We start from the raw sequence: 26866 nt of genomic DNA, 5'->3' as shown, positions 1-26866 counted from the left end.
GTTGTGCATTTTTGTATGGTTTCTTTAGTATAGAGAAGAGAGGCTTTTTACATTATATAGAAACTTTTTCCCATTGGCTTTCGTCTTCTCTTGGGTAAAATGAAATTGATTGGGAGGCCAAGACGTGGAGGAGCTCTGGTAGTCTTTCTCTACCTTACACTCCTTGGTTCTTATGATATATTTTATGTTTCCATTTTAGGACTTTTGAGAATTTTAGTATTCTACTTTGTGAAAAATTTGACCGTTTGTGCATAAACGTTGTTGTGTCCTATCACTATGGATTGTTTCTTGAGGTGGGCTTCCACCAGAAAAAAAAGTAATTTTTGTTTTGTTTTTGCAGAGTGATGGTGAGGATTTTAATTACATTGTTGCATTTTTCCTCGGAACTGCAGCCTGCCTTTATCAGGTAGGTTCTCTTCCATCTTTTAAGAAACACTTTTCCATTATTGTTTGTTTCAGGTTATCAATTCCAATAATTGCTTGGGTACTTTAAATAAATAAAAATAGTGTCTGGGTTCTTTGCCTCCCTTTTCATTGGAGCCTCTCTTAGCTTCGTGACGTAGATCTGTATTTTGAGTGGGTATAGATCCTAGCGAACTCAGCGTTCGCCCCATCCTGTGCTGGGCGTCAGTGGCAGTATGTCATCTGCCTGTGGCAGTAAAGGCTACTCCTAGATTTCCTGGTGACTGATTATTCAGCTTCCAGGCTCTGCTTATACTCCAGGCTGAGGATTTTGTACTTTGGGGAAAGTCTTTGAATAGGAAACAGAAAAAGCAGGATTTTAGGATATTTAGTGTAGCAGTGATGCCTAGGATGCATTGTCAGAGCAGAGAGATCAGAAGCAAGGAAATTAGTTGGGAGGTGATTACATTACTTCAGGCAGAGGGTAATGAAAGCATAAACCATGGCAATGATAGGAATAGAGAACAAAAGGAGAGACTCTCAGAGAGTCTGCTGAGAAGGAAGACTCTAGGACTTGGAGACAGAATAGATACGAGACTCCAGACTCGAAGGAGGAGGTTTTGCACCTGGGTGATAGGGAGATGGGTACTTGCATTTCCAGGACCAGAGGAGGCACAGATTCCTAGGGAAGGGAAAGGTAACCATGCCAGTTAGCCAAACTCATGAATGTCTTGGCTAAAACACATTAGAGCAAGCAAGCTCTTTTGACCTAACTTTTATAAGTCACACATTTCTCTGGTTTGCATAGAAAAAACGTTCGAAAGATTCACGCCTGCAAATAAAAGGCTACCTAAAACTCAGTAGAAGACTTTAGGGAAATACTTTGAATATGTGCATTTGACTCTTATGTAAAGACATATAAGAAATTTTAGTTTCACTGGCCCCATTTTTTAGAATCCCCTAATTTTTCTTAATCATTTATGTTATTTCCAGAAATTTTTTGTCAGATTTGATAGATTTAATTATAATATTTTATGCAGGAAATTTGAAAACTTGTATTTTTTAATGTCACAAGTGATTTGCTTTATGAGGTATTCTTGTGTAGATTTTCTACTTTAATTTCTACAGTCCTGTCATACAGAGGATATAATCTCCTTTTTGAAAATGAGAAATCCAGTTTCAGCACTAGCAGGGGATCACACAGCCAGTAAGGGGTGGTGTCAGGACTTAACCCTGAGTCTTCTGATTTTAAATATCATGTTCTTTCCACTATATCATGCTGTCTCTATATTTGTATAATTTTTATAACGCTATAAAATTATAATTTTATAACTTTTCTGTGCATTTTAACAATGTGAGGTAAACATTAACTTTAAAATAATTTCATGAACAATTATGCTTATAAAATATGCTTTTGGTTGTTTTGTCTTAATGAAATAATTTTAAATGCTAATAACAATAGCAAAATGTATTGAGCTTACTATGTGTGAAGCCCTTTACATTCCTTGTACTGTTACATCCTCACAGAAAGCCCCACACGAATCCTGTTATCTTGATACGCTGTTTTTCACTGAGGCCTAGACAGTTCTTATAGCCAGTCTGACTTGAACGCAGGTCTGTGTGACTCCAGAACCAGTGCTCTTGCCTACAGATACACACTTCTGTTACATTCAACAGCTGAAAAGAGTTCTAAGAGTTGCCTTACGGTGGAGCGTCACTCAGGTGTTCTTTTACTTGAGAGAAGTAAACAAATTCATGCTTTAAAAAAGGAAAGCAAGAAACCAGTTTCCTTCATATTGACAGGCATGAAACTGCATACTTTCCAAATATGCTGAGCAGAGTGATAACAATGCTGTTTGTTTCTGCAGTAAAACTTAGATGATTACATTTTACCATATAGCATGCTCTGTCTCCAGTTGTCAGGATATTTTCTAATCCCTTTTACATCAGACCTCAAAGGCCACTACTACATGGTTTGTTGCCTGTTTCTCCAGGCTGTGAGTGCTAATGGAAGCACAGAGCTCAGCCAGAGAAGGGTAATCTTGATATGGAACATTTCAAATAGGAAATCAAAGGATCTGTGAAGAAACTCAAGACTGTTCCTTTTCCTTCAACATTTTATTTTGAAAACTTACAGAAAAGTTGAAAGACTAGTATACCTAGAGTCACCAACACGTGCTTTATCTTACTCCCTGTGTGTGCATATAGTGTGTATGTTAGCCTATAAAGTAAGTTGCAGACAAATATGTATGTGTAAAGTTGTTTTTCTTATTAAATTTATAATTTTTAGATGATTATAGATTCACATGGAGTTGTAAAAAAGACCCTATATAACCCTCACCTGGTCCCCCCCCAAAGGTACCATCTTGCAAAACTGTAATACAGTATCACAACCAGAATATTGATGTTGATGCAGTCAAGATATAGAACATTCCTATCACCACAGAGACCCCTTGTGTTGCCCTTTTATAGCCACATCCACTTCCCTCCTGTCCCTTACTCTCTGGCAACCACTAATGTGTTCTGCCTTTCTATAATTTTCTCATTTTATGTATGTTATATAAATGTAACCATATAGTATGTAACCTTTTGTGATCAGCACTTTTTTACTCAGCATGATTATCTGGAGATACATCCAAGTTGTTGCATACATCAATGGATTTGTTCCTTTTTATTGCTGAATAGTATTCCATGGTCTGGATGTACCGCAGTTTGTTTAGTCATTCACCTTTTGAAGAACATCTGAGTTTTTTTCAGTGTTTGGCTGTTAGAAATAAAGCTGTTTAAACATTCATGAACAGGTTTTTGTGTGAACACAAGTCCTTATTTCTCTGAGATAAATGCCCAGGACTGCAGTTGCTAGGTCATATGGTAGTTGCATGCTTAGTTTTGTTGAGAGTAGCATAGTAGTTTTGTTGTAGAGTAGCATACCATTTTACACTCCCACTAGCATTGTGTGAATGATCCAGTTTCTCTGCACCTTCTCCAGCATTTGGTGTTATCACTATTTTTCATTTTAGCCATTCAGATAGGTGTTTCCTGATACCTCACTGTGGTTTTAATTTTTGTTTCCCTAGTGGCTAATGATGTCAAACATCGTTTTGTGTGCTTGTCATCTATATATCCTCTTGGGTGAAATGTCTGTTCATGTCTTTTGCCTATCTTCTAACTGGATTGTTTTTTTACTGTCAAGTTTGAGAGTTCTTTGTACGTTCTAGACATTAGTCCTTTGTCAGATAAGTAGTTTGCAAATAGTCTCCAAGTCTGTAGCTTGTCTTTTCATTCTTTTAACTGGGTCTCTTGCAAAATAGTTTTTAATTTTGATAAAGTTCATTTTAGCAGTTTTTCCTTTTATGGATCATGTTTGTGGTATCAAGTCTAAGAACTCTTTGCCTACCCCCAGATCCTGAAGATTTTCTCTTATGTCTTTTTCTAGAAGTTTTATAGTTTTGTGTTTTACATTTAAGTTCATGATCCATTTTGAGGTAAGTTTTTTGTGTAAGATTGTATAAGATGTGAGACTTAGATTAGATTGAGGGGTTTTGAGTGTGTGTGTGTGCGCGCCAATGAATGGATGGCCAGTTGCTTCAGCACCTTTTGTTGAAAAGGCTATTTTTTTCTCCACTGAATCGCTTTTGCATCTTTTGTCAAAAATCAATTGGGCATATTTGTGTGAGTAGATTTTTGGGTTTTATATTCTGTTCCATTGATCTGTGTGTCCATCCCTCTGCCAGTCCCACATAGTTTTGATTACTGTGTCTATATAATATGTCTGAAGCTGAATTTTCTTAATAGTTATAGGGTTATTCAAATTATCTGTTTTATAATGGGTGAATTATGGTAGTTTGTGTTTTATAAGAAAGTGGTCCATTTCAGCTGTTACCAAATTTACGTGTGTGGAATTGGTTGTAGTATTAACTTACTGTCCTATTGATGTCTGTAGGATCTGTAGCGATAGTCTCTGTTTTATTCCTCATATTGGTAATTTGTATCTTCTCTCTTTTTCTTTGTCAGTCTTACTTAATTTCATTGATCTTTTCAAAGAAACTGCTCTTTGTGGGTTTTCCCCCTGTTTTCTACTTTATTGATTTCTGCCCTTTTCTTATTTTCTTCCTCATGCTTACTTTGCTTTGGGTTTATTTGGCTCTTCTTTCCCTAGGTTCTTGAGATGGGAGCTTAGATGACTCGTTTCAAAATTTTCTCTTTTGTAATGTATACATTTGTTGTTATAAGTTTTCCTCTTAGCACTTTGTTAACTGTGACCTATAGATTTTGATATGTTGTATTTTCATTTTCATTTAATTCAGTGTATTTAAAAGTTTTTTTCCTTGTGACTTCCTCTTTGACCTATGGATTATTTAGAATTGTGTTTCTTAGTTTCCAAGTGTTTGGAGATTTTCCAGTTTTCTTCCATTATTGATTTCTAGTTTGAGTCCATTGTGGTTGGAAAACACACTCTGTGTGATTTAATTCTTTTAAATTTGTTGATGTTTGTTCTGTGGCCCAGAATACAGTCTATCTTGGGTGTATGTTCCGAGGGTACTTGAACGGAATGTGTATTCTACTGTTACTGAGTCAGTGTTCTGTAAATGTTGATCAGGTCCTATCAGTTGATGGTGGTGTTGAGTTTTTCTGTGTTCTTGGTGATTTTCTGTCTAGTTGTTCTATCAGTTGTTGAGAGAGGAATATTGAAGTTTTAAGCTATAATTGTGGGTTTGTATATTTATCGTTTCAGTTCTGTCAGTTTTTGCTTCACATATTTTGCAACTCTGTTATTTGGTTCGTACACATTTAGAATTGCTGTGTCTTCTGGATGGATTGATCTGTTTATCAGTCTATAATATCCCTGTCTATCCCTGATTATTTTCTTTGATTTTTTTTTTAAGTGAGGAAGATTGGCTCTGAGCTAACATCTGTTGCCAGTCTTCCTCTGTTTTGTATGTGGGACAGCATGGCTTGATGAGAAATGTGTAGGTCCACACCAGGGATCCAAACTCATGAACCGTGGGCCATCAAAGCAGAGTGTGTAAACTTAATCAGTACTCCATCGGGCCAGCCCCTCTTAAATATTTTTATATTTATGTGACATTGATATAGCCTCTCCTGCTTTCTTTTGGTTAATGTTTGTATGATATATCCTTTTCCTTACTTTTACTTTCAATTTGCCTATATCATTTGAAGTGAGTTTGTGGTAGACAACATAGAGTTGATTTGTTTTTTAATACACTCTGCCAATCTCTGTCTTTTAATTGTTGTATTTAAACCATTTACATTTAATGTAGTTATTGATATGTTAGGGCTTAAGTCTGCCATCTTATTTTTTGTTTTGCATTTTTATGTTTTCTTTTTCTTCCTGTGGTTTACTTAAACATTTTTTAGAACTCCATTTTGATTTATCTGTAATGTTTTTGTATCTCTTTGTATAGCTTTTTAAATGGTTGCTCTAGATATTACATTATACATACTTATCGCAGTTTTCTGGTATTGTCATTTTGCCAGTTCAAATGAAGCATAGAAACTGCACCTTCCTTTATGTGCCTTTGATTTCCTCTGTTTATAATATAATTGTCTTAAGTATTTCCTCTACATATACTTAAAACCACATCAGACAATGTTACAATTTTTACTTCAGCCATCAAACATAATTTAGAAAACTCAGGAGAAGGAGAACCTATTATATTTACCTGTATTTTTGCTGGCTGTGTTCTTTTTGCTTTCTCAATGCACCAAGGTTCCTTCTTTATTGTTTCCTTTCTGTTTAGAGAATTCCCTTTAGCCATTCTTTTAGGGTATATCTGTAGGCAACAAATTCTGTTAGTCTTCTTTCACCTGATAATGTCTCTATTTCCCCTCCTACTAGTTACAAAGGGAAAAATAGTAACTTCACAGTGGAGAAACCTGTCAGACACCACTTTACCAAGAGATCAAAGTTAACATCACCAGTAATAAGACATATTACACATCACCTTCTGTGGTAGTCTTGCCAAAATTGCATATTCTCACTTCAATCTTGAGAAAACATCAGACAAACAAATTTAAGGGACATTCTACAAAATAACTGAGCAGTACTCTTTAAGACTGTCAAGGTCGTGAAAAACAAAGACAGACTTGAGGAGCTGTTACAGATTTGAGGAGACGTGACAACTAAATGCAATATGGAATCCTAGATTGGATTCTGGACCGGAAAAAGGGCCCTAGTGGGACAACAGGCAAAATTTGAATAAAGTCTGTAGATTAGTTAACAGTATTGTTTCAATGTTAATTTTCTGGTTTGATGACTATACTATGGTTGGCATGAGGATGACATTATGGGGAGCAGGGTGAAGGGTATACAGGAACTCTGCTATTTTTGCAGCTTTTCTCTAAATCTAAAATTGTTTCAAAGGAAAAAGTTTTCTTCGACTTTTTTGGCACAATGCAAATCAGATAAAATAAGTGCCTCCAATTCCTTTTGCTTGGATGGCAGTCTTCCTTTTAAGTAAGCAAAGTCCTAATTTGTATAAGAACTAACTACATTTAACAGGACATTTCCACATTCTTTCTTCCTTGTCACAAACACCCTAATGTCCTTCCTATTCTGAAGTCTGGATTTGCAGAGAGCACACAGAGACCTGTGCTTCTTTCTTAAGACATTGTAATCACGTGTAATTTCTATATTTACCAGATTGTGAATTTTAGATACCTTCTACAAAACCATTTATTCAGCAAATTTGTATTGAGCACTTAGGTGCCAGGCACTCTTCTGGGCACATGAGATAAATGAATGAACAAGATAGTGAAAAATCTTCCCTTTCATGAAGCTTAGATTCTATTGGAAGAATACAGATGACAAACAAACATTTTTGAAGTATGTTTATAGAACGTTGTGGAGAAAAATGAAGCAGGAAGAGGTGAATGCCGGATTTTTTGGGGGGAGTACTTTCTTTACTATCTCTTCTAAAATAGTACTCACTGCCTTCTGTTTTCTTTTTCTGTTTCATCTTTTATCTTTTTCAAGATATAACTATTTGGGTATTATATATATAAAATTTTTATAATCGTTCTCCCTCCACTAGAATGTAATGTGAACAAGGGCTTTCTTTTTTTATTTAAAACTAAAGAACATTGCCTGATTTGTAGCAGGCCCTCAATAAATATCTGTTTAATGAATTCTCCCTCAAATGTTCCCTCAGATCCTCTGCCTAGCTTAGTTCCTTGCACTTCATGGGGGATCAGTAAATATTTGTTGACTTCATTAGTATTCGGATTCAGGTTATGTAAGAGTCTGTTTTACTAAATGGCTTGCTTGAGCTTTTTGTACTTTTCTGGGATGGGAATGAGAGATGGAACCCCCTCATACCTTGAGAATGCTTCTTAGTTGCTGGTCATCTTGAGGAATTTGTCCAGCCTATTTGTAAGAGAGTCATCCAATTGTACGTCCATTTTAAATATGATACAAAATGCTTTTTCTTTTAAAAAATGAAAAACATTAAAGGAAAAATCTATTTCCCTTTCAAACTGTAGAGTTTTCATAGCTGAATATCTTGAAGATGTTATGTTATCTGTAGATTAAAAATCCCCTTATTCCACTCTCATATTTTAGTCTATGGCCTGTTACAATTTTATAGTAGAAGCCTGTTTCTTTTCTTGTATCCCTAATCATCTTTCATTTTATATTTTGAACAGTGTTATCTACTTGTCTACTACACCGGCTGGCGGAACGTCAAATCTTTTTTGACTTTTGGCTTAATCTGTCTATGCAACATGTATCTCTATGAACTGCGCAACCTCTGGCAGCTTTTCTTTCACGTGACTGTGGGAGCATTTGTTACTCTACAGATCTGGCTAAGGCAAGCCCAGGGCAAGGCTCCTGATTATGATGTTTGACACCATCCTTCAGACGTATTGCCTTGGCTTCCAGGGGAAAAAGGAGGGAGCGTATCTTAACTGCCACTGTGATAAAGAAACTGTTCACCACAAATGAGAAGCTCTGCTTTCTTTCTCTCCAACTGTCCTTTTTGTTTTAAGTCAGCATGGCATGCTTGGAAGCATGCAATACCTGCTTGGCAAACTCCTCTCAGAAGAGTGTTGGCCATTAGATTGTTATTCAGAGTCGGAGAAGACTACTTCTCTCTGCGGGACCCTGACAATGGAGGAAGTCAGACGCCATTGGAAGACTCAGCCCCCAGGCCTGAATCCTTCTGAAGAGTTGAATCAAAAATAGGTGTGGTACTTGTTCTGAGGACCAAGCAGGAGCTTTACAACCTGGATTTGCCTTTGTGAGGCATTAGTATAGACCAAATAAAAAGATGCTGCAGTAAATTGGAAAGTTTATGTTTAAAACAAGTGACTTGCTAAATATCAGATTATTTGCATATTTATGGTACCTTGAGTTTATGAAGTCCGGGTTGGTGTAGGATTGGTTCTTTTTCCTTTTTTCCTTTTACTTGAATCTTAACTCTGGAAATCATCTGACATAGGAGAAGGCTGTGGTAAGCTCATCTCTGGAACATCACAAGTGTTGAAAATATGTTGACATGTGTTTCCTATTTAGACCATGCTTGTAGTTTCTTTTGAAATCACTTCTTAAAAATACCATTCGTTAGATTGTATCCATCATTTCCCAAACTTCAATCACTTGAATAGTAAATATACTATTATTCACTTATTTATCTTTTAAATTTTAAAATATTTTTAAAAGAAACTAATCTCTACTCCAAATGGAAAACCAGCATCAGTTTGCCATAAATAAAAGGTAACTACAAAATAAATAAAATTACAGCAAAATGTTATTAAGTTCTAGCTGGATGCTAATGCCTGCCAGGGCTCCGAATCCAGGAGGCCTGCTGTTTTCTCTGTCGCAGTGAGACAGACAGCACCAAAATGGGGCTCACTCTGTAGAATTAAAGCAGAAGGATAAGAGAAACTCGTGAAGGGAATGACACTCACTCTGGTTCAGCAGTATTTAATTCCACCTGTGTACCACCTAAAAGCATCTTATATGCCACCAGGGGTCTGGGTCCTGCCCTGTGGGAACACGGAACTGGGCTCAGAAAATCCAAGGTGACTTTCCTGCCAGCGGCTGTTACTATTTTATGGCTTTGAGGAGTTAAGCACCTAGTATCTTAGAGAACTTACTTGGTTTTTGATAACATTATAAAGATTGTTCAAGCAGTTATGAATTAATAATATAGGAAGCACAGTTTGAGTCCATTAGCAAAATCTAAAACTCTCCTGGTTTTTGAAATTATCTTCATGAGTGATTTTCTTTTGTTTTTTAACAAAAAAAATTCCAAACAAGGAATTCATAAGGTATTAAAGCATGATATCTGGAAAAACAGTGGGCGCATTACTTATAATTCATGTTGCTGGACCTTTTTAGTAAGTAGAAGGAATAGTCCAGGGGGTGAAGTCACTGAACTACCTTGTTTGCCGGAGCCAGTATACGTAGGTGTGTCTACAGCCGTACAACGGTGCTTAACCAGGAGCCTTGTGCTCCAGTCTCCTTTCAGGAGAATGAGGCAAAAGGAAGACAATAAGCTTATGATATCAGGGATTTGTTTAAAACGAGAAACTCCAGTTCAATTTTCTGCCTCTAACAAAACTGCACAGAAATTATGTATTATCTGAGAGATACCCTAAGGTATCACAGGACCCTAAATCATCAAAATAAAATTGATTTATGTTTGGCATTTTGTTTCCGAGCCGGGAAAGTGAAGTGGTTCAATTTAGAAAGGTTTTGCTAAACTAGTAGTTAAAACAGTAAGAGTTTTCTTGTAAGTAGTCAATTAACCAGGAGGTTGGAGCATTCTGGTTAATTGTGACTTTGCTATATATTGATATTTTATAGCTCTTTTACCAGTTGGCTCTCCTTATCGTTGAATTATTGAGTTAAAATGTTTGGTAGTTGGTTCTATTCAGCAGGACACTTGAAAACTCACCAGCTGTCTTTAAAAGCTTATTTTTTGTTTTTGTTTTGTTTTTTCACCAGCTGTTTTGGAGAAGGGGATGTTTACATCTTAATGTAAAAAATGAAAACAGGTATAAATAATGTTTTATGTATAGAAATGCTTTCTTTCATTATTTGGTGCCTGCAATTTCTGAGTATTTATATAACTTCCCTGCCTCTATCATGTTGTTGCCAAAGAAACTATGAATTTGGAACGAAAAATTTTTGCCCTGAGTGTAAAGAAGTCCTTCAGCTCTTGAGAGAGAATCCCTCAGGCCTCTAATGTGTGTGGCGTTTATACCGCACTTTTACCTCCAGGAGCAAGTCTGCCTTCAGCTAATCATGACTTGTAGTGTGGGAGTGGTGCCTCTCCTCCTGCTGTGAAGGAGGGGACTCAGGCAATCAGATCACAATGACTCACCCCAGGGGCCACGGAGCGAAGCACACGCGTCTTCCAATCTCTCAGTCCTGGGCTCCTCCACTAGAGTGGAAACCTAAAGATAACTAAGATTATATTCAGGGAGTCTGTCTGCCCTTGGTAAGATCAAGGAATTGGGGACTTCTTAAAATAATGAGCTCAGGCCTGCTATTGTCAAATTTAGGTGTATATTGTCTTACTTAAGGTAATTTTGAAATACTGGTTTTTGTAAGGTGTGCGATGAGAGCAAAGATACTCTCTTTTATATCCTAAAAGTAATTGCCATATTTGCTTGCTTTTTTGGTCTGTATTTGAAATGTATTTATACCTGGCCTCTTTCACAAAAGAATTTGAAGCAGCATACGAAGAAAAGGTGTATACAATAACATTAATGAAATATGAACAGAAAGGGGAGAAAAGACCAATGGAAATGGAAGGAAGGGTAAACACTGTGCTTTTATTAGCTGTAAAATTGGACTCTTGAACTTCCTGGAAGTCAAGGCTTGAAGAAGGGAATCAAGTTTCACATCGCCCTAGCTCTGTCTGTAAGTCAAAGCAAACAGGTCCTCAGGGCAGACCTCTTCCAGACGGTTCTGGTGGCAGTGCTGGCACTGGGGGTCCTGTGAAATGCTGCAATGAACAAATCCTCAGCAGTTTTATGCATATTTGCATGAGATGATTGTGCCTTGGATCCTCAACTTTAACCAGCTTTCAAAGGCTTTCTTTTCAGGGTGTTTTTTGGTGTGGCTAATAGAGGATTTGTTCCCATAAGTAAGAATTCTTATCCTAAGCTAAAAACAAGTACTGTGTTAAAGCTTGAAAATCCATTTGAGACAAATGCCTAGAGACGTGGAGAACTTTTACCTAATTTTGTAATTTTATAACTTATATGAAGTGAATGTGCTGTCCCTGGATTAGCACATTTATTTTGTATTAAATGTGATCTTTTTCACAGTGGAATCCAGTCTGGAGAAACGCATGGCTCCATTTCTGTTAGGCCATGTCTGGACACTCATTAGAGAACCAATTTATCAAGGCTCTACAGAGACCAGATTTGTCAGATGACCTTACCTGGTCACAGAAGTGCCTCCTCCTGAGGCTAGCTGCCCACCAAAAAGGCAGTTGCTGGGCCTTTATTCCAAAAGGTTTACAAAGTAACCGAAGAACCCACCCTGAGCTGTTGGATTTCCAAGAGACACAACAAAGTGTACAGCATATTGTGTGTGTGTGTGTGTGTGTGTCTTTACCTTTCTTGTTATTATTTTAAGAGACTCTCTGTTCAGTTTACAAGTTAGAACTATCATAGAGTATGTGGTAAAACAACAAATAAGTTATTTCTAAAGCAGTCACCACTCAGACCAAATTGGACTCTTGGCCTTACCGCGAATTATAGGGCACTCTTCAGGGCTGCGTTCTTTTTTCTATGGTCAAGCCTTCTTTGTATTTTTCTGCTTCATCATCTCTAAGGAAATGGAGTCTTTCTGCCTAAAAATGCTGTGGTAAAATCAAACCTGATTTTTGATTTAAATTGGCTTTAGTGTATCCTAGCTGAAAGTTAATAAAAGAAGCACCTCCAACCCCAAGGGTTATGAATGAGTTTGTGTATAAAAGCTGAGAATTTGACTCTTTTGGTCTGATTGATTGGGGTTAGGTTAGCGGTGTCTGGCCATGTTGATCAGTGTTCTGGGACTATGCTGAATGCTGGCATTTCGCAGCCTCCTGTTTGAGAATTGGGCTTTTCAAAGAAGCAGTGTCTGCGGCTGCCACTCCTGTAACATCGCTTCCTGCAGTGGCCAGGCTTTCTGGGTTACTTTATTTAGCAAATGAGATCACAGCGTCAAAGCACTGCGTGTGGGAAGCCGTGTGGCTTGTATCCTCCTTGCTTGTGAACGGTGAGTGGTGTTGACACGTGTGCACATGTTTTCTTCTGCAGTGGCAGTGCCGGTGTATAATAAATAGTCTCAGCACAATTGTAGGCTGTAGGAAACTCAAGGAGAGAACAGGCTTAGTTCTCAGAGTTCCTGAAGTCAGTACCCAAGCCTTGCGAATTGTTCCTTGCTGTTTCCTTGGCAACAAACCGTATTTTCAGCCGAACCTCGCCCACGGTTCACATTTGCCCTTTACTCCTGCGTCCCGCAGCACAGCAGTGCAGCGTCACCCAGCAGAAGCACATTCAGTCTCCATCTCACAGTGGGAAGCAGAACTAATACATTCCGTCTTGCACTGGGTCCTGGCAGCCCCACCCCAGCTCTGCCTTGGTGCCTGCTTTGTGCCAATGCTTTCTTTGAAGCTGGGTTGTCAAAACCTTGCCTAAAAGTGAACAAACAATGTTTTGCCCTTGCACTTTGAATTCTTCCTGTGCCCAGGACTAATGATAAGAATGCTTGTTAGCCCCTTTGTGGGCCACTGCTAGGCCCTCCCACATAGTTAATCCTATGGCAGCCCCGGGGCAGGGGGAGGCACTGTGTCACCTTCATGTCAGGAGACAGACTCACGTTCAAATCTGCAATTCGGTTTAAATGACTCAAAGTTGGTGCAGGTTTTTCTATGCCACAGAGGCTCAGAAAGAAAATTCTGAGTGTGTGTGTGTTACTGACAGCCACTGGGCTCATACTGTTACAGCAGCAGTGAGAACAGACAAAGCTGACGTGGGTGGGGGTGGCACTGTGTGTGATAAGCATGTCACCCTCACAGAAAGCCTTTACGTAGGCTTTCTGTTCCACAGACAAGCACCTGAGGGCTGAAGAAGTTAAGCGACTTGACCTCAGTCACAATCTAACTCTTGGTGGCACCAGGATTTCAATCCAGATCAGTCTTACTGAGAACTCATCTCTGAACCATCGTGTAATATTAAGGTAGACAACATGGAATTATGTTCAAATATTTAAGGAATATATGTTGGAAAATGTATATACAAGAAATCTGCATTGCTTTTTTTTTTTTTTTAAAGATTTTATTTTTTTCCTTTTTCTCCCCAAAGCCCCCCGGTACATAGTTGTATATTCCTCGTTGTGGGTCCTTCTAGTTGTGGCATGTGGGACGCTGACTCAGCGTGGTTTGATGAGCAGTGTCATGTCTGCGCCCAGGATTCGAACCAACGAATCACTGGGCCGCCTGCAGCGGAGCGCGCGAACTTAACCACTCGGCCACAGGGCCGGCCCCTCTGCATTGCTTTTTTTAATAAAAGAGACCTGGTCAGTGCTAACTCCTGTAAAGGAGATGTCCTAGACTGAGTAAAATAGTTTCCTGAAATTCCTGCATCTCTAACAGCGACATAGGACAGATGGCTGAAAGAGGTATGGTGACCCTTGAGCGTGCCTCAGACTTTAGAGCAGGGAGGCATCCAGCTTCGTCTTTGTAATAAAGCTAACTCGCGGATTCAGGATTCTGGATCTAGAATGTTACAGCCTCACTGGCAATTCGTGTGTTACGTTTGCTTTTTCTGGCGGAAGGCCAGGAAAGACTGGTTCTTTGCTCTGAAGTAATCTCGTGAAAATTCTGCTGTAAGTGGTCCCTATCTCTGAAGAGAATTGTTTAATGAAGACATTTAAACAAAAAAATAGAAGGTAACTATGCAATATTCAATAGCTATTGAGTTTGAAGTCAGACTTCCTGGCTCTCTTCCACTAGCATGGTGACCTCAGCAAGTCACGGGACCGCTACCTCAGTTTCCCCATCTGTAAAGTGAGGACTATAATAGTACCTTGGACAAAGCATTGTATTAAATGAGTCAGTAAATATAAAGCTCTTAGAGCAGAACCTGGCACAGGGAGTGCTAGGACAGCACTGTCCACGGCATTGCGGTCTGTCTCGGCATTACTTTTACCTTCAAGGAAATAAGAGTCTTTTAAATTGCAAATGTCCCAAATATGATAAATTATTGCACAAAGCTTTTCAGAAATCGCCAGTTAAGTGAGGGTCCTGTTGCAATGTCTCCAGCAAGCTCTTGCGTGCAGGCTTCTGGGCAGGGCGGTGGGGATGCTGTCAAAGAGGAGAGGGGAGTTGAGAGACTCTTGCTTTCCAAGTGCCTGCTCTGTATCAGATGCAGAAGGTTACGTGAGCTTCAGAAAACCCACCCAAGCTAAGAAAACAGGATCCAATTGTCCAGTGTCACACAGCCTGGAGGCGGTGGACTGCTCTCCAGGACCCCACAGTCTCCCAGGCACTGGAGTGCTGTCAAATGGGGAAGGTGCCTCTGGGGACCTCGCCTTGTCCAGCGTGGCACTAGCACTTTGGCCCCATCATCCTTCACTTTGAACATTCTAATCTGATCTAGTGGATACTCTTGGATGGCGGCCACCGTAGTGCACACCACTCTCTGAGGGCCCCCATGAGTGTCTATGTGTGTGTGGTCTGTGCATTGATGGCAAGTGAGGGGTAGGGGAAGGCAGCCAGCAGCCTTCAACCTGCAATATGGGAATATCATATAGATGCCGGGGATATGAGAGCTCAAGGGACTCATAAAAAGTACAAATGCAACATGGCTTTTAAAAGACTAGTCTGAAGCAAAACACACTCCTCTAAAAAAAAGAAAACTTCAAAACTCATGTGAGCCAGGAAGTACCACTTTTGCTAAGTGATGAAGTCAAAGCAGAGAAGCAAATATTGCAAAATTGGAAAATAGTCCAAGTTAGAATAACTAGAGATACTGACAAACCAGAGATTCCAGGCAGGTCTAAATTAGAAGTTGGCTGAGGGGAGAAAAGTGACGATGCTCCTAATGAATTCCAGTGAGAATTCTTTAAATTCATGAGCATAATAGACCCGTGATACAAAAGGGGCCTTGGGGATGAATATACGCTCGCCAAGGGAGGGGGTGGCTCAGCTCTGCTCACTAGAAACGGGTGGGTCAGGTTTGGGGCTGGCAAGCCAGTGGGGACAGGATGCCTGCTTCACCCTGAGGGTGAATCCTGGACGAATCCTTTCCCTTCTCTTTGCGGTCTCTCACCCCCATCCCCTGTCTTTCTGGACCCTCTGCTTGCTCTTTGAACTTAGATTGATCTCCACCCTTCCGCACTCCATGGGTCAGGACCTTGATGGGAACGGCCTCCTGGCCGCACTGCTCTTTGCCGCCTGCTGCTGCTGGGTTGGTGTCTGGAGAAGGATGGAGCAAAGGCTGCTTCAGACTTTGGTTTGAAGGTGATCTTCCCACAGATCCCTTTGGCACGATGCTTTCATTTGTCTCTCTGCCTTTGGCTCTAAAATCTCAAAATCCTAATTCGACTGTGTTTATGTTTGTGCCATACGTGAGGTCTGGCACTTGAAGAGTGGAGAGAGTTACACAAATATTCAGAATCGGAGAATGTCAGAGGAGGAAGAAACCTTGGAGACTGGCCATTCCAACGGCCTCGTCTGGCTTTGTTCTTGCATTTGTCTTGCGAAGCAGTGACCCTGAAGATGAGAAGGAAAGATAGGCAAGAGGAGGACAGCAAATATCTTAATTTTCCTCCCAAGACAGGAAAAAAACCCACCAAAGGGCTTTACTGAAAATGTGGAAGGATAAGAAAAGCCACAGTACCATAGTAATTGGATCTCATTTCATCTACTGTCATCCTTGAGGAGTGTCAAGCCCTCTGTTCTTGCCAAGATCATCAGTACCCAGCCAGACGGGCACGCTGGACAGAAGGGCCTGTGGGCTAGAGCCACAGATTTTGTCCCTGAGTGTCAGAGCAGCTACAGGGGCCCTGGGGGAAGCAGAGTGGGAAAATATCTGTGAAAGCTCTTCCTACATTGTGAAGCTCGTCCAAATGGGGGACCTGGTATTCTCTGTACCCTCCCCTCCCCTCTGCCTCCACAGATAACACCTGCCCTCCCAACTCTCCTGCTGACCCCTGTGCTAAGTGGCACGGCCAGCACGGCCCAGCCTTGTCACTCCTTCCCTTCTGGAGATGACCTGTACAGTATTTGTTCTCTTCGGTGTTCAGTTGTTTCAACTTAGACAAATTCCTAGTGTGTTTGTCCCTGCTGCTGCCCTTCTCTTGTTCAGGTGGCAGCGAGAATCTGCTCAGCGTGACTTCTGAGCACTGTCCATCCAAATACCCGAGAATGCTTTCCTGCCCTGCAGACGTGAGCTCAGCATCTTTTTCAGGCATTGGGAAGTTTCATTTTGTGCTGACTGGCAACTCACGGCCACGTTACAGCACTATGGGAAACACTCATGTTTTATCATTTGAAAACGATAGCTCTGGGCATCATTGAACTATAATGCCACTCAGGTGAGACTTGCTTTTGGAAAAGTTCTGTAAACATATTTGTAATTTTGGAAGTCTGGAAGTAACGTGGCTCCCTGGTGAATCTTTAGCTTCAGCTTCCTCAGTGCCCCAAGCTTCACTGGGCCTTCCTGCTAACGGTGCTAACCCCCCACTATACTCAAGGCATCCCCATGTTGGCTGATCTGGTCTTGGTTTTAGTGCTCTCTGCCGTCAGAGGGCATAAAGCGGTGTTCAAAACTCACCCCACGTATCAATGGCGACTTTGCTGATGTTTTGCTAATTTACATTCTAGGTATGGATATGCTTTTGGAAAAAAGTATAAATCCCTAAAGGAGAAACAAATATGTTTTCTGGGATTAGCTCAGTGGAGACGGGAAGGGCTTATAAATGTTCTGAGTTGCATTCCTTTGCTGTCCCGGTGTGGACTGGGTGCACACGTGCATGTGTGTGGTTTCATGGGCCTGCCTGAGGGCCTGGTCTCTACCAGGCAGAGCAGAGTGGAGCTCTCCAGGAGCTGAGGTTCCCACTTAGGCCAATCAGCCCCTAAAGTTTGGTTTCCTTTTCTAATTTTCTAATAGTTAAACGTTAGCTCTATACAATACATCCTTCACCAGGCACATTTGAACTAACGACATCCATTCTCTTTGGAGCAGGCGGCCTGCCTGTGGCCAAAGCTGCCGCATCTGTGTCCCCATGTGGCCATTGTTGCAATGAACCAGTGAAGTCTTTTTCACTGGCTCCTTCATTTTCACTTGTGTTCAATTTAATTTGACCAAGCCCCTCTGCCTTTATTTCCTGAGCCCAAATATAACCCTGTGTTTGATGGGAGCAGCAGGCAGGAACTGCTGAAAAGGGCCCCCTGCCTTCCTACCACCTTTCCCTTCCTCTGGGGGAAAGAGGAATCCTGGGGCACGCATGACGTGGCCTGCATGGGCTTAGCAGACAGCCCCGCTTTGAATCTCCTCTCTGTTCATTACCAGCTGTGTGGGCTTAGGCAAATAAGTCAACCTCTCTGTGTCTATTTCTTCATCAGTGAAATGCAGATGCCAGGAGGATTAAATGAGATAATGTTTGTGTGGTGCTATCCCAGTGTCTGGCACACACAGAGTGCCCAATAAATGGTAGCCATCGCTATTATTATAGCTGTTAGCTATCCAGGTCAAGTCAGTTCATCCCTGGCTTGCATCTCCTCCCGTCCCACCTATGGGGGTCCTTGCAATGGTCTGTGTTCTCGCTTGTGTTTTCAACTTTGTTTCCCCTAGCATAGAAACATGTTTGCCTCACCTGTTTTAAAACATCCTTCCCTTGACCTTGGATCTTTTCTGGTTCCATCCTCCACGCCTGGTCCCCTCACTCCTCGTTCCTCTCCTCATCCCCCATTCCTCGGCCTCCTGCTCCTCAGTCCAGTGAGCTGCCTCTTGCCAAGGGCACCAGTGTTCTCCCACCTGTTGCCACCGTGACTGAGTCTTCAGCCGACGTGCTCTGCACAGCAACATGTTGTCTTCGCTCAGGAGCCCCTCCGAGGCTCCCTCCCCAGGGTCCCACCACGGGCTGAGTGCACTGTTCTTCAGACCAGGCCCAGGCCCCCGGCCCAAGCCACAAATCAGACCAGGACACATGATCAGTGAAAGTGTTTAATAGTTAAATTATTTAAATAGACTTTTCAATTTCCATGGGAAATCATAATCGTATCCGTTTTTGCAAGAGCAGGAATAAAAAGAGTGCACACCCCTTAGAGGGAATGAAGAGCCAGCACTGCACGTTGTCACCAGTCACTGCGGGGAGGGGCCCCCACGAGGCCGGGGAGGCCACGACCAATAGGGGGAACACGGGAGAACTCAGCACACACACGTTACTCGGGTTGGAAGCAAAACGAAACCCCAGCACCACTGTGAGCGATATGCGGGGGAGGGGGACTTGAGAAGAACACCGTGGAGAAAGCCGGCCCCTGCAACAGACACCAGGGGGCAGGCAGAACTCAAAGGAGGGAGCAGCAAAAGCAGACACACTCAGGCTGGCAGTTTTAGGTCCATAGCTTTGCTTCTCAGAGCTGCGTTCAAATTGGGGAAGGAGTGTCCAGTGAGACCTGGTGCAGGTGGGCATCAAAGTAATGTTTTGCAGCTGGCATACAGCTGCCACCTGACCTCCAGCAAGCTTGTGTTGGAGGTGAGAATAATTCTGCCCTGAGAAGCAATGAAAACATGTGGGCACAAGACCCAGGGATTCTGTTTGAATATCTCTCTATGAGAGTATATCATTTTCCAAATGCCTCCCTCATAGGGTATAAAAAATAGAATATTTTTCTTGGTATATTTAACTGTTCCCTCTCAAAAAACAAAAACAATTTCTGCTAAAAAAAAATTTTCTGGGGCTAGCCCGGTGGTGTAGTGGTTAAGTTCATGCACTCTGCTTCAGCAGCCCAGAATTTGCGGGTTTGGATCCCAGGTGTAGACCTACACAGCATTCACCAAGCCACGCTGTGACGACGTTCCATATACAGAAAATAGAGGAAGATGGGCACAGATGTTAGCTCAGGGACAATCTTCCTCACCAAAAATAAATAAAAGTTTCTGCCAGCTTTGCCCCATGGACTCTGAAACTGGGCTCTACCCTTTTCTCTGTTTGGTTTGCAGGTGAGGGGACAAGGTGAGCGCTGAGGCTGCTTCCCTCGGTTCCAACTCACCTGAGATGGGAAAGAAGCTTTTTTCTTACTCCGTTTGCATTTTACTTAGTGGCAGTGACGTGTATGTGTTAAAGGGATGGGGGAATGTGTGCTTGCATCGTCCTACTTAATGTGAACGCATGGGACCCCAAAAGGACATGCTCACTGCTCTGGCTGGACCTGGGCAAACCCAAAACTGCCACATCTGAAGTGAGGGAAACAGGCGTCCTGTGTGAGAAACAGTTCCACAGCATCAACAGACACACACACACACACACACACACACACACACACACCAGCACATACTTCGACATACATATAGTACAAATGAGCACAAACGCCCCGCGGTGCAACAGCCGTTTTCTAATATAGAGAATTTACAAAATATAGAATTTGGTATATTTGTTAGATCTCCAAGGTTTTCAATAATACAAAATAAAAAATACAAAAAAGACAAGTTGGGATCCCCGCCCCCCCCGCCCCAGTGGCATCCTCGTTTGCTCATGGGTCTCTGACACGCATACAACTAGCATAGTCTAAGGAAGGGCACAGAAACTTGTTTTATTTAATAAATATTTCTTTTTCTCAGAACCTCCACTCCTTGCTTTGAATCCTCTTGCCTCCCCCTCAAAGGGGCACAGTCTGCGTGTGTAGGTGGAGGAGGACGGCAATGAAGGCCACAGTCCCTCCAAAGCTGGCATTCCTGCCCCAAAGCCCCCTCCAAGGAGCAGGGGCCGTGGCCTCTGTCTGAAGTTTAAAGGCTCACGTGGAAAAGCAGACCCCTCGCGGCCCCCAGGTTCCCCAGGGCCAGAGTGGCGCCCACCTCCCACCCACCCGAGGCCGAGGTGTCCCCCTCGGCGCTGCCATCGCACCGGGCTGCCATGCCCCGCCAGCGCTCCGGCAGCTCCTGTCGGCCCGCGCAGCAGCAGCACCCGGCAGAAAACTCAAGATTCAGATCGCGTCTGGCGGAGTCTTCTACAGAGGGAAACATCTTTGGTCAGCTTGGTGCTCGCAGGACGCTGGCACCCCAGGGCCTGGGACGGAGGCCGCTGCCCGCCCGCAAAGGCAGGAGCAGCTTCGGGAGTCAAAGTGGAACGTCTCCCCGGCGCGGCCACGTGGGCTGGAGCGCAGGCTGCCACCTGCCCGGCCAGCGCACAAAGAAGCCATTTCCGTCTGTCTGGAGGCCAGGCTGCCTGGTGGCACGGGCTGCAGCCGCTAACTGAGCGGGGGCCCTCCATTGAGGAAGTAGGTCATCATCTCGCCTTTGCCCTTGACCTTGACCACACCCCGGCACTCCAGCTGGTAAGTGTTGGCGGCCAGCACCTGGTACATGTCTGTGGTGACCTGAGGAGGCAAAGGAGAAGACAGGACAGGCCATCGATGACATGAGCCGTGAATGTGCCGTGGGGCAGAGCCACCTACCACCCCTGATGCAGAGGGTGGGCAGCACTTCCCCAGCCGGGGCTGCCGGGGACAGACAGCTGCTCGTCCGTGGACGCGTGTCTCAGAAATGAGAAGGACGCAGCACCTACTCCATGCCAGGCAGTGTGGCGAGCACCTCACATGTGCTATTTCAGAGCTATGCAAAGTGTGGCCTGTGGTCCATGGACTGCTCGTCATCTTCCCTAACAAGAGAAGTGCGGAGCCGAGAGGAAGTGCTCGGGAGCTTTCACAGCAATGTGATGCTGCCGCAGACAACATCCCAGCATGTGGCCAGTGTGTACCAAGACCTCACTCCATGACAGATCAGAAATATCTTTGGAAACAGGTTTTTCACCACAGTTTGAGAACCATTGCTTGTCGCATTTACTCTTTCTAGGAGGGAAGAACTCTTACCTCAGGCTCAGAAAACCTAAGCCACCTGCCTGAAGTTACACAGCTAATCAGCGGCAGAGCCCAGATTCAGTTCCAGACCTTACTGCCCGTCGCTGCTTTAGCTTTTGGAACAGAGAGGCAAACTCGCAGGCGGCTGTAGTCATTACTCTACGTACTGCAGGGCAAAGGAGAAAAGCAGAGTTGTGGGAGCAGCAGTGTGGACCAACACTCTCAGGATGATCCAAGAACTGTTTCTGAGCAGAACCGGCACTCCCCTGCCCACCACCCCACAGCACACCTGCAGAGCCTGGTGTCAACAGGGAGGGAGGGAGGGGCCAGGCATCGCTCGGTGGGTGGCTGGGAGGGGAGCCTGCTGTGTTAGTAAGTATATTCCGTGAATGGTAAGGGGAGGTGCTGGGGTACTGTGTGGTGCTGACAGAGTCCCTCACACCTGTCAGGGGTGAGGTCAGAAGCTCTGCAAACACACATGCTTCTCTCCCTATCTCCCTGCAGGACCCACAGTTCCCATCTTGCTGTCCCTTCTTCCCTTGGCGCAGAGATGGAGGTGAGAGAAGGCCATTTGGCCAGGCCCTCAGACAGCATCCACAAGCCGGCCAGGCCGGGCTGAGCTGGCCAGGGCCATGCTTGGGGTTGCTTCAGAGGCTCTGCAGGAAAGGGAAGTTAGAGGTCACTTAAGCAGTGTCAGTGTGAGCAAAGGGCCACAAAAAGAGCACAGTTCGCACTTGGGAAAACTAAGGCCAGGGAAGCTAAGTGACCTGCCCGCAGCCACATGGGGACCGGGTGGGAGTGTGGGTGCAGGACCAGAGCCCAGGCAAGGGCCTCCTGCAAGGAGGGCCTGAGAAAAGCAAAGAAAAGCAGCTGAAGAGCACAGGTCTGGGAATCACAGCGCCAGCTTGCAAAGGATGAAGGAAGGAGAAAAAGTCTCTGGGTCTCTGGCCAGGCCCTTGGGGGACACCATCCCAGGGACCAGTGGCCTTGTCTGGTGCTCCTGATCTGGGCCTGGGTGCTGGGGGCTCCATTTGGCAAGATCCTGCTCCCTGTGGCCGTCTTTGCGCCCCTTCTATGTGCCTGGGTTGTGGTATTAGGACTCCTGGCCTGACAGCGCGCTCCCCCCAGTACCCCCCAATTCCTTCTGTGGCCAGTAGAGGGCTTTGCACCAGACTGAAGATCTGTCCAAGGTCCTGAGGGAATGAAACACAACCCTTTCTCCAAGTTTCTAAGACATCAGTGCCAACCACCCCATCGCCCTCAAACTTGGCTGCAGAAATTCTGACCAGGAACCATGGGCGGCCTGCCGGAAGACCGCTTAGCATCAGACAGAGGCCCCGATGTGGGAAAGGCGGGTGGTGGACGTGCCTGCACTCACCTGGATGCGGTCGGGCACACCGGTGCTGTCCATGCGGCTGGCCACATTCACCGTATTGCCCCAGATGTCATACTGAGGCTTGCGGGCCCCGATCACCCCAGCCACCACGGGGCCGATATTGAGCCCTGCAGGGACAGAAGTCAGCATGCTCATCAGGGCTCAGGCCAACACCTGCCCTCGTTACCATTGCTCCCTCGACACCCAGCAGGTCCTCCCTGTGACTCGCCCTGAAGACACGCAGGCCGGAGGCTGTGTTTAACCCTGCGGCTCCCATTCTCTGCTCCTATTAAATGCCCGCTAACTCAAGACCACAGGAGCCTGTTCACAACCCACTGCTCCCGTGTCCTTGCCACCAGTCAACACTCAGCTCCTGCAAGTCCTTTGCCAGGACTGCCCTCTCCAAGCTTTCCAGGGACCTCTTGCGTCATCCAATTGCCTTTCCCTAATCATCACTCTCTCAGAGGCATTTAAGTTTTCACTGTCAATTCAGACTCAGCATACCAGAACTCGCCGTTTTCTTCCTCCTCACTCCTCTGCTTGCTTCAGGGGCACCCCCATCTTGTTCTTAGAACCTAGCTCCTGAACCACCAGTCTCTTCTCTCTCCAAGTAATCTGCCTCCCAGCATCTGAGACTGGGCAGTGACTAAGCTCCAGGAAGCAATGCTGCCACCGTCCACACGGGCTCTCTGTCTCGCCGCTAGCACATCTTCCCCCATCTATCCGCCTTCCCAGTCTTACCCCAGGCCACCCCGAGCAACCCGCCTCTGAGCCTTTGCTGTGCTGGTTCTCCACCTGAAGTGTGCTCCCTCCTTCTTTCCAGGAAATGCTTCCCTGATGCATCTGCCTCAACTGACATCTCTAGATATTTTCTGCCCTGGCTCCAAGCCCCAGGGCACCCCCTCCTATTATGGAAACTGTCTATCTCACACAGGGCCTTGTTAAGCCTCATCACTGCTTCAGTGTTTCTCGTATGTGAGAGGCAGGACCACAAATACAGCAGAAGCTCCGACATTGGCCCCTCGAGCCACTCAGTCAAAAACGTCCTCAATCCTCAAAACTCTTCCCTCCGAGACCCTCCTCTTTGGTCCTGTTGAGCCACATGCAACTTTGTATGCACCACGCTATTCCAAGGCTGGACCATCCATCTCAGTGGCCAAAAGCCAAGCTCCCCAGGGAAGACGTTCCGGAGTCTGGAGGCAGGGATCTGCCACACAAGGCTCCCGCCTGCCTGCCCAGCTGCGTGTCTACCTGCCACTCAATCCCCAGCCCCGGGCCAATGAAGGAGCTGAGGCAGCTCCCAAAAATACACACCGGGAGAAAAATGCAAATCAATGCAGGGAGAAAAGATGGAATGAAAGGAAAATAAGAATGGCGCCATCACGAAACCCAGAGTGGAGTTAACACAGCGTGCAGAGCAGTTAAAGCAGAGCCGCCGCTGGCTCTGGTCTGCGCTTTCTAGCAGCCAATGCAAACCGAAAACCTGGTCAAGTCCACCCACCCTGGGCCCACAGGCTGCAACAAGCCAGCTCATCCAGGGAGAGCCCAATTTACCACACTCCGGCCAGAACAAAGGTCTGCCAAGGACATTAATGGCGACAACACTGATTGTCTGTAATCCGATATATTGGTTTAATATGTTAATTTTGAGAATTGAAATACCAGTATTTTTGTTGGTGAACTGCTTTTTTTAAAATTTGAAATTGGAATCATTGATGGCTTGGGACATAGCCAGGGAGTTGATCATGCATTAAAAGTTTGAAAAGAACGAAGGTGGTTCTTTCAGAAAGCATTCTTTAGGTCCACAACCCTCAAGAGGAGGAAGAGAGCGACACTGGACAGAGTAGTTTCTACTGCAAAAATAACTCAGCCTTGGTAAGAGAGACGCTAGGGACAAAGCCAACTGGGGAAACACCTTGAACGTTATGGAGCAACGAATTCCGAGTGGCAGTTCTGAAATCATGTGGTGGACACAGTTGGGTGGAGCAATGAGGGAGCACCTGGGTTTCCACTGTACTATGCTTTCAACTCTTCTGTAGAGTTGAAAGTTGTCAGAATAAAAGGTTGGGGTCATAAAACAACAAAACTAAATATAAACAGGAAAGAAGTGATATAGGTTTTTGGTTCAAAGATTTCCTGCACAAGTAGAATATGGCCCTGACTGCTCTGACACTGAGCCAGGGCCTCTGCTCGGAACCCCCCGCTGTCTCTGCAGCAGCCCCCACCCTGCGACACCACGGCATCTAAGAAGCTCCTCGAGCCATCGCTGAGCGCCGAGCCCTTTGACAAAGAAGGAGCCCAGGGAAGACACGTGGACTTGACTTAACTCCCCACCCCCACCATTTCTCTCCCCATTTGTGTAGATTAGAAAAGCGTTCGTAGCACCTGGAAGCTTTTGCTCACATGCACACAGAAGCCACTGGAAATCAGTGATAACCCTGCTGACCCCTTTTGTTTTTTTAAGATTACTTTTTTAAAAAAGAGTTGAAATGTAATAATTTCATTGTCAATTTTACATGATTCTTTTCATGTTTAGTTTTTTAAAAAATTCACTTTATTTTGCTAACAATTTTGTAGAATATCTGTTCAATATTTTTATAAGTTTGCAAATGTAATGACTTGTACCATGTTTATACATTTTGCACTTATAATGTATAAGTATTTCATTTTACTGCTTTTCATTTTCACTGAATGAATTTAGAACGCTTTTAAAGAAAACACTGCCATTAAGTCAGTACTACTTGAAATAAATGGGACTGTCAAGCCTGTGAGGAAGCCACCAGAAGGTTCTGTGCCCTTGGCACACAGCATCCCCTATAAAGCCTTTCGGGCAAGCACAGCCTGGGTCCAACCAGGCCTCCCCGATGAGTGGGAGAGGTGTGAACTCAGGAAGAGGGTGTCCTACATGTGTCACCCGCACACCAACACACAGAGGAGGCACCTCCAGGCCCCAGGATGGTTCCGCTGTGAGGGGTGTGCATGCTGTCCCCCGTGGGCAGAAACGTGCTATAATGTGAGCCTCTGCCTGGACTGGGTCACGGATGTGCCATGGGGGATGGGGAGCCCCAGAGCCCTCAGCACTCCCTGGGGCCCGGCTCACCGATCTTCATCTGGAAGTTGTTGAAGGAGTGCTCGTTGATGTACTTCATCTGGTCCATCAGCTTCATGGCGAAGTCGGCCAGAGCCTTGATGTGGGTCTTGCCCACTTTGTCGTAGGTGGAGTCGTTGAGGCCCGAGGCGGCCATGTAGGTGCTGCCGATGGTCTTGATCTTTTCCAGCTGCTTGAACCGATCCTCGCTGATGATCTGGACGGAGGGCAAATCTGGGTCACCCCCAAGTCTGGGGCACTGAGGTCTGTGGCGACGTGCAGAGCAGGGCCCCTCGTGTCTCCCCAGGTCACACAGTGGGGTCGTCTCCATCACCAACTCAGTGTGAAGCCCAGAGGCTCCCCGACAGAACCAGGACTCCTCCAGCACTCGCTGCTGCAGAGTGGCTGTGGGCTACGAGCCCGCCTCCACGCCAAGAGCCCCTGGCGCCAGGTCACTAGTCACCTCTGGGTCTCTCGCTCCCAACAGGGGCTGGTGGCCATCTCCCCCTTCGCTGACTCACATCCCCATCCCGCCCAAGGAAACCTCCTCATCTTTGTCCAGCGGGACGCTCTTCTCCTGTCTCCAGGACCTGCTAGAGGCCCGTCCACACCCACTTCAGCCAACTCCAGTCACCCCACGGCCCAGGAGTCTCGTGGGCTGTTTCCGACACTGCCTGGTCCAGCTCCACCACCTGTCTCCTCCCTGCACTCCGTGCCCCGGGCTGAGTATTCCTGCTGGGGTCGTCCCCTCACACTCACTCCTCGGTGAGCTCCCAGAGTCGAGACTGCCCTATTGGGCACAGCATCCCCAGTGCCTGGCACACACTAGGTGCTCAACGAGAGTGTCGTAACTCAATGCAGAAATGCCTGTTTCTGCCTCCACTGTTCAGGGCCTTGCATCTGTGTCCTGCCTCCTCCCTGAGCCTGAGAACAATTCCTTCCTTGACTCTCTCAAAG

The 26866-nt window shown here is 44.7% G+C and overlaps 2 protein-coding genes across 4 annotated transcripts in view; one reads left to right on the top strand and one right to left on the bottom strand.

Moving 5' to 3' along the window:
• Nucleotides 1–12326, top strand: part of SEC22A (SEC22 homolog A, vesicle trafficking protein) — a 61238-nt gene extending 48912 nt beyond the window's left edge. Inside the window, exons 6-7 of one of the 2 annotated variants that reach the window (XM_023623146.2) lie at nt 341–406; nt 8068–12326. In XM_023623146.2, the coding sequence (XP_023478914.1) occupies nt 341–406; nt 8068–8268 (267 nt within the window). In that variant the 3' untranslated portion in view covers nt 8269–12326. 2 annotated transcript variants of the gene reach the window in all.
• A 6255-nt stretch (nt 12327–18581) lies between these two features.
• The window catches only part of ADCY5 (adenylate cyclase 5), a 150737-nt gene continuing 142452 nt past the window's right edge, over nt 18582–26866 (bottom strand). The window contains exons 19-21 of one of the 2 annotated variants that reach the window (XM_001917066.6): nt 25922–26126; nt 22825–22949; nt 18582–20966 (exon numbers count right to left, since the gene is read on the bottom strand). In XM_001917066.6, the coding sequence (XP_001917101.3) occupies nt 20838–20966; nt 22825–22949; nt 25922–26126 (459 nt within the window). In that variant the 3' untranslated portion in view covers nt 18582–20837. The remainder of the gene's footprint in view (nt 20967–22824; nt 22950–25921; nt 26127–26866) is intronic. The other variant, XM_070243700.1, reaches the window with a different exon arrangement.

This window comes from Equus caballus, chromosome 19 (assembly GCF_041296265.1).
Source record: "Equus caballus isolate H_3958 breed thoroughbred chromosome 19, TB-T2T, whole genome shotgun sequence".
Lineage (NCBI taxonomy): Eukaryota > Metazoa > Chordata > Mammalia > Perissodactyla > Equidae > Equus > Equus caballus.
Note: the sequence above shows the minus strand (reverse complement) of the source record. Positions and strands in the feature narration are given on the sequence as shown.